Below are 10,134 nucleotides of genomic sequence, written 5' to 3'. Positions count from 1 at the left end.
CAGCAGTCAGTCAGTGGTTCCAAATCTGGGAGGTCGTATACTCCCGAAATGTCGGCCGCTCTCCTCTCCCCTCAGATGCAACATTGTTTTCTCACTGACTGTACAGTAAACAAGCCAACAGTAGGCCTATAGACTATAGGCTAAGTGTGTATACATGCAGGGTATATCTGCACATTTCTAAAGTGATAATGTAATGACTTTAACACTTTTGTTAATAACAAATTGGCCAAATTGTCAAATATTTCGTATAAAGAGCAAAGAGGCAAAGACGTTGTGACATTGCGCATCCTGCATCTGTAGTAGAACAGAGCGACTCAGACTAAAATATTTTGCAACCCATTTTTTTCCACACATGTGTCAATTTAATATATCCTGGGGCGGTAGACTCTCTCTGGCAACCTGGGGAGAGCAACAGACTGACCTCATCATGCCAAGCGCGCAAGCCGCTTCTTTTCACTTGCAGGGGGGATAAACGGGCCACGACGCGGCCTATAAAATGTTCTGGAAACTCTCTAGTCGTAGAGAGAGAGATAGCGGAATATATTACAGTCCAATGAGTCCATAATGTGTTCTGAATGAGTCGTGCGTCATCATCCTCATCATCACAGGACGGTTCTCCTGTCGCGGCCCATCAGTTTCTTCATCTTCATGCGTCTGTTCTGGAACCAGATCTTGATCTGGCGCTCGGTCAGCCTCAGGCCGGCGGCCACCTCCAGCCGCCGGTCCCTGGTCAGGTACATGTTGTACAGGAACTCCTTCTCCAGCTCCAGGGTCTGATGCTTGCTGTACGGGCAGCGCTTCTTGCGCGTGGAGCGGGCCGTGATCCAGTTGGCGGCCGGGTTGGGGCTGCTGATGGCTGGGGAACACACACAGTGACAGACGGGGGTGGGAAAACTTTCTTTTTACCTATTGGACCACTTCTCAACCTATCTTCATATAATTGGTCCTCACAAATGTTCATGATAAAATGCCACATTTTTTTCCTGGACTAGGGCTGTGGGCAGTTCAGAAACCCGCCCACCAGTGACATCATCATTTGATCATTAGGCCGATTTAAACAAAAACAAAAATGCAACTTTTCAGGAAGAGAAAGCCTGCGGTTTCTATTAGCTTGGATTCTCCATCGATATGTCACTGGTGGACGGGTTTCTGAACTGCCCACAGCCCTCCTATGAGACACAGACTGAGTAGCCTATAAAAAAATGGTGCTATTTCATCATGAACATTATTGAGGACCAATTATATGAAGATAGGTTGAAAAGTGGTGTAGGCCTATATGTTGCAAGTAAAGTCCAGAATTCCAAATTGACTAGAATGTCCCGTTTCACAATGTATCATATGTCTGACTAAAATGTATAAAGATCCTTTGAAAGCAGGTCTGCTATTTTCAAATAGTCAAAGTTTAAACAGGGCTGAAGTGATTTATGTAGGCCTATATGTTTTACTATTAAACTTTATTTTAAATAATTGTAGGCCTACTGCTACTGGAGTAAAAGTACAATATTGAAAAATGTATGTAGGCCTACTTAAATAAAAGCATGTGCCATTTTGAAAATATAGCCGATCACAATATGCATCGTATTGCGACGCATTGTGCTTCAATATAGCCTACCTGATGCACCAAAGTAAAATAATATTGTGCAAAAATGTATTAAAATCAAATAGCCGATCTAAGCTTTTAAGATCTGCTATTTTCGCATGGACGAAATATATATAGGCTGAAGAGGTTAGTGTGTTTTTTGTAATAATGATCTAAATCTATAAATAAACTATAGTAGGCCTAACTAAAGTTTTCATATAATAAGTAACAGTATCCTAGGCTACTTTGCTCTGAGATGTAGTGGAGTAGAAGTCAAACAAATAATATAGCTTATACTGAATTATCAAAGCAATTGTTTTGCAATAGGCTATACCCAACGTGAAGTTGTGTGTGTGTGTGTGTGTGTGTGTGTGTGTGTGTGTGTGTGTGTGTGTGTGTGTGTGTGTGTGTGTGTGTGTGTGTGTGCGTGCGTGCGTGCGTGCGTGCATGTGTGTGTGTGTGTGTGCGTGCGTGCGTGCGTGCGCCATGTGCATTAATGCATATATACATTGCGCTACTATAGTTCTGATTGAATCAGTATAGCGCAATCTCCTAAATACAGTGTATTCACCGCGGTGCGTACGATGGTGTCGCATGCCGAAAATAGATCTGCAAGCTCACACCTCTATAGGCCTATTATAGCACATCTTTGGCCTTGATGGTAGCCTGCTGCATGCTGTGCTGCATGCATGCTGCCTCATGGTGGACAGAGAGCCTTGACACCATGAACCCTACAGGCCTATGGGCGAAAATAACAGATCTAAAAGCTCACAATATGCGTTACAATGCAAAGAAGGGTGAAAACAGCCCGGTGTCTGTCAGACTTTCAGTGGTTAAAATAATCAACAGTCTATTATTTTTATTTTTTTTCATTTTTCTGAAACATTTGACATGAAATATTTGTTTATTTTTTTTCTTTGTGCATGGTGTGAAGATGGTGTAAGCATGCGGTGTAAGAATTTGGTTGGGAGAAGCAGTATGGTTTTAGCGTGCGTGTGCGTGCGTGTGGTGTGTGCGTATGTGCGCGTGCCACCACGGTGGTTTAAAAGTGACGCCAATGTTAAATGAGTTTGTGTTGTTCTGACCGCGCAGTGCATGTGTGTGTGCGTGGCTCGGCTCCAGACCTGAAACCACACCGTAACTTTAACACGATGTTACACTGCTCTATAAACGGTTGTACAACTGGATTAATGTCATACAATATAATATATAGGCTAATACTATTACTATTAAAATATAAAACATGTTATTATATTATATTCCATTATATTATAGCCTAATAGAATGGAATAGAATACAATAATATGTTTTGTATTTTAATAAACACAATATAGGCTATTCACAATATATCGTCCAATATAATATAATGCAGGCTAATTAACATATTTATAGATTGATATTATTTGATACAAACATCCAAAGCAATGGACCGAATAACTGTCGAACATTGTCTTTTGCCTTTTTTTCTCAAAACAAGAGCTTGTTTTGCTTTATTGTTTTTAAAAAAAAAAATAACTGAATGAACAGATTATGTTATTTAATTTAAATTTGTTTAATTTGGTTCAGAGTCTCAGAACACTCTGTCTGTCGCTGTGCTGAATATATACCTCTGATATTACATAAATTATTTTGATGGACAATAAACTTTTACATTTAACTATTTACAAGACATTTATAGGGCAGTAAAAGTCTATAGTCACACACACACACACACACACACACACACACACACACACACACACACACACACACACACACACACACACACACACACACACACACACACACACACGTATAAAGATCTATAATGGCTTACTAGTGTCCAGAAGTAGTTTTTCCTTATTCTCTTTATTATCTCTCGGCTCCTCCGCGGCGGCGGCGCGCCTGCCGGCCTCCGCCTCGCCCTCACGCCGCTCAGGAGTCGCCTCTGTCGGACTGACGAAGCTAGAATCCTCGGTGGTGGTTCTGGTGGAGCTATTGTTGTTGTTGCTGGGTGGAGGAGTAGTAGATGTGTGTGGTTTGGTGAGTTCATCGTCGTAAGACCCCGCAGGGCCGGAGGAGGAGGTGGTGAACCCGGCCTGGGAGGGCAGGGAGCCCGTAGCGACCACCGGAGACTCTCCCTCCCAGCAGCGGACAAACTTCCCCTCCGACGCCGAGGATGGCGCGAGGTGCTGGGCGTGTGTGTGGCTGTGCGAGCCGCTGCTGTAGTAGGCGGAGGACTGGTGGTGGTGGTGGTGGTGGTGGTGAGGGTGGGGGTGGTGGGGGTTTAGGGGCTCGTGGTGCGGATGGAAAAGCCCAGGTATCGACGAGGAAGAGGAGGGGGAGGAAGAGGCGGTGATCCACGGGGACAGCCCGTTCAGGACGCTCTGTTTGAAGCCGCCGGAGAAGCCGGAGGAGGAGAAATGGTGGGAGAACCCGTTCATGTTCATGCTGCCTGCGGCGGCGGGGAGCACGTCCTCTCCTCCTCCTCCTCCGCCTCCTCCTCCGCCGCCGCCGCCCCGGGCCGGCGCTGCGGCTTTGGCCGCAGCCTGCAGCCCTCCTCCCGGCGGACCCTGGAGGAACGCGGCGCCGCCGCCCGCGTACAGATCCTGATCGCTGCTCTCGTGGCCAATCATGGAATAATAATTGGTTAGAGAAGACATGTTTTTATTTGATCATTTCAATAATAATAACAGTAATTATAAACTATTAAAAGGGTAAAGCTGTATAGGTGGGGCGCTGCTAGCTTTCATCCTCCCCTAAAAAAAACGTAGTATTCTTTTTTTCCTGCTCATGTCTGAGTCTTGGATGGTCATTGGTTCAGTGCAGGATCACATGGTGATCCTATATTTACCTACAGAGGAAGCTAATGGAACCATTCTGTTGTTTACTGGTGAACAGAATTATTATTATGATGCCACATGCCGGTGGTCCTCATGAAATGATGGAGAGTTGGTAACCAAATGGACCCCTTATAGATCTTTATCTTTTGAGAGTGTATACATGAAATGGGGCCCTTTATACGGGTCCATTTGGTTTCATTTCACACTCTAAAGTTAAATTATTGTTATACATCTGGCATTACTTATATTTACAAGAAGTCTATACAAAATTAGTTTTGAATTGATCTCCTAATGGTACCAACATCAATACAGCATGGAATTGTGCAAAAACACCGCAAATAATGTAGCAGTTTTTGCATTGACCTGTAGGCCTACCTTCCTTGGACTGTAGGCCTATTGCTATATTCTGCAATCTGTTAATAAAAATGTCAATCAATCAATCAATCAAATATGGAGCAACATCGTGTTTCCATCCATGTTGAGAATGGTTTACAAATGTTCAAAACATTTTCAGAAATATCTCACAACAACGCAACTTGCAACCCATGGTGTGTGAGCTTGTATTTCTGCTATTTCCACTATATTTATGATTTCGTAACAATTTCTGAGTATTACAAATATTAAATTTGGTGCATATGTTGATTATTGCCAGGTGTCTGTTATTTGTCTGTGTAGCCTATTTTTGTCATCATGTCTGACTCTGTCCCCGTCGTGAAACTTTCGTCTACAAAGCCTAAAAGCCAAACAATTCAACATTTAATTTAAATGATTTGTTTGTATGTCAATTAATTGTCATGTAAAATGTCAACACTGTTTATAGGAGTGACAACCCTATAATTACCTTCTCTGTGCTCTCTTAATCAATATCATATTCTTTCACTTTGCCATTTTCAAAGCCTTTAGGTTCATATTTATAACAATTTATAGTCTGTCTGTCTGTCTGTCTGTCTGTCTACGTTATTGACTTTAAACAAAGAATAATCATTCATAGATTGTTTATAACGGTCAGAGGCATGACGTCAAGCTCGATGACGTCAGAGGGAAATGGTCGCCTATGAATACAATATTCACACCATGCACAAAGTTCCCTGCTCCTGCCTCTAGGTGTCGCTGTTCCTCTAGCTGATGATGAGATGGGTCGACATGCAGTTAGCTTTTGGTTTAATGTCACATAGTTTAAATTAATTAGTTATATATATAGTTATATAGTTATACTGTTATTAAGAAAGATACACCGATTATACAAATAAAAATTGTATTTTTTTATGAACACGTCACAGCGTATATAAATTATAAATATAACAAGGAAGGGCATGGTAAATATATACAATAATAAATGTGAACAATAACCCAGTGAAATTATGAAACAAATTACATCACAGGTTTGTACATTTTAATTTATTTATTTTATTAGACGTTTAACTGGATAATTTATATGACACGAAGTTTTCCTATATTCAACGGCTTTACATCAAAGACTATTAGGCCTATTTGTGTATGGTCAAAACATACACAAACTCTATCGTTTATTGCCCGGCCGGAGTCAATGCTTGTGGCATTCATTCCCTCATCCCTTCTCTTCAAACACATGCACGCACCTGCAGGCCGGCATACGCACGCGCGCACATAACACAAACGCATTGAAGAGAGAGAGAGAGAGAGAGAGAGTGTGTGTGTGTGTGTGTGTGTGTGTGTGTGTGTGTGTGTGTGTGTGTGTGTGTGTGTGTGTGTGCGCGCGCGCGTGCGTGCGTGCATGCATGCATTGCCCCAATAAAGCCATTATGTTCAGGAAGTTATAGGGTTTTATTGTCTCGGTTCAAGGTTTGCTTTCAGCCTTGGACCCTGTCTGTCTGTCTGTCTGTCTGTCTGTCTGTCTGTCTGTCTGTCTGTCTGTCTGTCTGTCTGTCTGTCTGTCTGTCTGTCTTTCTGGCCTGCCTGCCTGCCTGCCAGCCAGCCAGCCAGCCTGCCAGCCTGCCAGCCCGCCTGCCTGCCTGCCAGCCAGCCAGCCAGCCAGCCAGCCAGCCTGCCTGCCTGTCTGTCTGTCTGTCTGAACAGTCCAGATGCATCAAAGGGAGGCCTTTAAGTTTCCCATTAAACCAGCATGGCTGCCAACATTAAGACTCTGAGAATCCAGGAGATTAAAACTTCTAACAGTCATTTCCTGTGTTCTGGTGAATTTGGAGACTGATATAGAGCAAATTAAGGGTTTTCAACCTTTTTATACCAAGTACCATGCACCACAGAAAATATCTGTCTCTCCACCATAATAACAGATGTTAAAATACAGGAGCGTAGACCTGGACCATCCTATCCAGCTATAACACAGGAAGAAAATGTAATTTATTATTTGAATTGTTTTGTTTTTGTTCCATTCCTAAGCCAATTTTGCTGCTGCTCTGATGAAACTCTGTCAAAATGTAATGCTTTCATGGTGTCGTCCACACATGTGTTGTGCTTGAAATGTACCTATTCTGCAAACTGTTAATAAATACTTCAATCAATCAATCAATCAATCAATCAGCACAAGTGATATTTCTTCATGCTCATTTCAGCATGGCTGGAGAGGCCTATACCTGTAGTAATATAAATATTCATCATTCCACTTTTATATTTTTTCTCCTTTTTTGGGTGACTCCTCTGCGTACCACCAGTGACCAGAGGTACTAGTATCCCCCTCCCCCCCCCCCACACACACACGCACATATATCCCTCATAGTTCTATTACGAATTTATATTGGCTCTTTTTTATTGTAAAAATGTGATTATTAAAAGTGATTTGAAATTTGAAACATTTTAGATGCTGATAACCAAACAAAACAATCATTCATTTGTCAATCGCTGCATATACAAATCCCCCCCCCTCCCCCCCACACACACGCAGAGATTAAATAGGATTTCACTGTAAATTCAATCACATGCGATTATTTTTTTAAATGTGCTAATAATAATAATAATAATAATAATAATAATAATAATAATAGACATAAATGTTTGTGGTGAGCCCAACGTAAACATTGTGATTACAATTTAGAAATTTAGGATCCGGAGCGATTTATCTATTTCTATATAGATTAAACTATAAGAACTAAAAGTAGAATATCCGGACATTGAAATAAACAGGATGCCAGATCAATGATTAAATAAATAACAATAACAACAACAACAACAACACCAACAACAACAATAATGTACGGAATATATGATATGAAATGTTGTGGTGAGGTTAGATATGTGTTCATATTGTATTCAGGTGTAGGCCTACAATATATTTTTGTACAAGTCCTGCCTGGTCATACATGGTTCACATCTGCAGGGAATGTCATCATTTTATTAAAGCGTGGGATAAAAAAAAATCACACCTGTGTGAAGTGAGGGGCGCTCATATCATCGTACACCATCATGACGTAACATGTCGATTTGCTCGTACATTCTCCATTCATTGTCAATGGGAATTTAATGTTTGTGTAGGCTTAGGACAAAATAGCCGATTTGCTCGTCCACATACGACGTAAATTTTCCATTCATTGTCAATGGGAATTTAATGTTTGTGTAAGAAGAAAATCTACACTATAGGCTATATCTGAATATAGGAGGGGCTAGCGCCCGTCAAAAATACTTCATATTTAAATGATAAAACATTCAACGTTCAAAGACATTAAGTTCACCGACATGTCTGGTGATGGAAGAAGTACTCCACTACATTTATTTACTCAAGTTAAAAGTATTGAACGTATACTCATTATGCAGAATGTCCCATTTCACATGACGTTTCCAAATGTGTGAAATCCTTTAAAAATAGCCGATCTACAAGCTCACGTGTCACAAAGTGTCATATGTGCCCCATGTGCACCTTTTGTCCGTGAAGCCTAAAAGGCCAAACAGAAACGTAACAGTGGGCTCGAGTAAGGAGCCCTCATGTTATCGTAAACCTATCGTACCGGACCCGTTTATTGTACGGTTTCGCATCGTACCGTTATCGTACCGAGCCCATGTTATCGCTGGAATCGCTAAGCGCAACTGTTTGAGCGACAATTAACGGGAATTAAGTATAAAAATGTCATAATGGTGCGACAGCCCCCCTGCCGCTTCTTCACTTGGAGAGGAGTCCAAGAACGATGCTTCCTGTGTGTCTCCAGTTCTCGGGGCATGTCCCACTGGCAGGAGGCCCGGAAGTAGGTCGGGAGTGGCTTATTGTCGGTATCAGCCAGTAACACGCGGGAGTCTGTCCCCGTTACAATGCCCTATAGACCCCTGGGAGATGGCGTCTGTCCCCATTACAATGCCCTATAGACCCCTGGGAGATGGAGTCTGTCCCCGTTACAATACGCTATAGACCCCTGGGAGATGGAGTCTGTCCCCGTTACAATGCGCCAGACCCCTGGGAGATGGATTGCTGAGGTGGAGCGCCACACCTGCCATTTACTACACGACTTGCCACACCCAAGTCGTGCTACTCATACGCTGAGTTGGCGATGCCCGGGATTGAACCCAGCATGAAAACGGTAAAAAAAAAGAAGAAGAATGGTGCATTTATATAGCGCCTTCATCCAAGTCGCTTTACATAGATTGTGCATTACATTCACCCATTCACACACACATTCATACACCGATGGCAGAGGAAACCATGCAAGGCACCAACCAGCACATCAGGAGCAATTAGGGGTTCAGTGTCTTGCTCAAGGACACTTCGACACTAACTCTGGGGGAGTCCGGAACTTGTGATCCAAAGGCGAGAGCTCTACCGAGTACCGATTGAGCTACCCGGACACCGGGGGTCCTTCATGGGAACGCCTCACAATCCCCCCATGCATGAATGAAGTATAGTTAAGGTGGTCCGGGGAAAGGTTAGGTGTGGAAATCTCTGTTGGAACTGTTTCCCTCTGCGACGCGACTCCCGGATAAGTAGATGAAGATGGATTTTTGCTGTGTCTGCATCCATCACAATCACAACAGACGGTTGGATGTGGTTTTGACGCATCAGAACAGCAGGTTGGATGTGTAGTACTGGAGTCGTTCTCTGTTCAGCTTCTTCTCCTTCATTCGTCGGTTCTGGAACCAGATCTTCACCTGTCTGCAGAAGGAGAAGAAGAAGAAGAAGAAGAAGAAGAAGAAGAAGAAGAAGATTGTCGACAACCTTTTTTTTTCTCTGGCACAAACTAAATCATATTAATGTAACAAAATATGATGACAATTTCGTTAACAAATATAAGCTAGAGTCTAGCTTATATTGTTAATTGGGCCGCCCCAGTGTCATGTTCTCATTCACACCTCTTCATACCGGCTATTTAAACTGGATGTTTTGCACTGCTCATCCTGCTTGCTTGCTGCTGCGTGCTGCGCACACTGATTCTGCTGCGCTGCGCTGCTTTCTGCTAAATGTTTGCTGCTCACCCTCCTCCACCCCAGCTAGCACCTGTCTCACTCTCCTCCACCCCAGCTACCTCCTGTCCCACCCTCCTCCACCCCAGCTACCACCTGGCGTTTTGGATCTGGTGTTTAGGTACGGAGGATCCGGAGTTGGGACTGATGTGCTTGATCTGAGTACCTAAAAAGCAGATCCAGTTCATCACCAAACCATAATACATATATTGCTCATTTTTATAATAAATAAATATATATTCCAGCCATTCATGAGTTGTCCTGACTGAAGTGTAGAAGAGATCTAGTTGAACAATTATTAATGAATAATTCTGAAATAATAAAGTATCATTATCAGAGATACCCTATTTATTA

At 42.6% G+C, this 10,134-nt stretch overlaps 2 protein-coding genes across 2 annotated transcripts in view; both read right to left on the bottom strand.

Annotated features, from left to right (window-relative positions):
• Positions 1–565: 565 nt before the first annotated feature.
• LOC306930796 (homeobox protein Hox-D9b-like) lies at positions 566–4,194 on the bottom strand (the record flags this gene model as incomplete). Its single annotated transcript, XM_079511893.1, has 2 exons — positions 566–856; positions 3,396–4,194. The coding sequence occupies 2 exons, from the start codon at positions 4,192–4,194 to the stop codon at positions 603–605; spliced, it is 1,053 nt and encodes a 350-aa protein (XP_079368019.1). The 3' UTR covers positions 566–602.
• A 4,987-nt stretch (positions 4,195–9,181) lies between these two features.
• Positions 9,182–10,134, bottom strand: part of LOC306931076 (2-aminoethanethiol dioxygenase-like) — a 61,665-nt gene continuing 60,712 nt past the window's right edge. Inside the window, exon 5 of the mRNA XM_079512263.1 lies at positions 9,182–9,472. Coding sequence (XP_079368389.1) covers positions 9,379–9,472 — 94 coding nt within the window. The 3' untranslated portion in view covers positions 9,182–9,378. The remainder of the gene's footprint in view (positions 9,473–10,134) is intronic.

This window comes from Electrona antarctica (genome assembly GCF_951216825.1).
Source record: "Electrona antarctica genome assembly, chromosome: 10".
Classification (NCBI taxonomy): Eukaryota; Metazoa; Chordata; class Actinopteri; order Myctophiformes; family Myctophidae; genus Electrona; species Electrona antarctica.
This window is presented reverse-complemented; position numbering and strand designations above follow the sequence as displayed.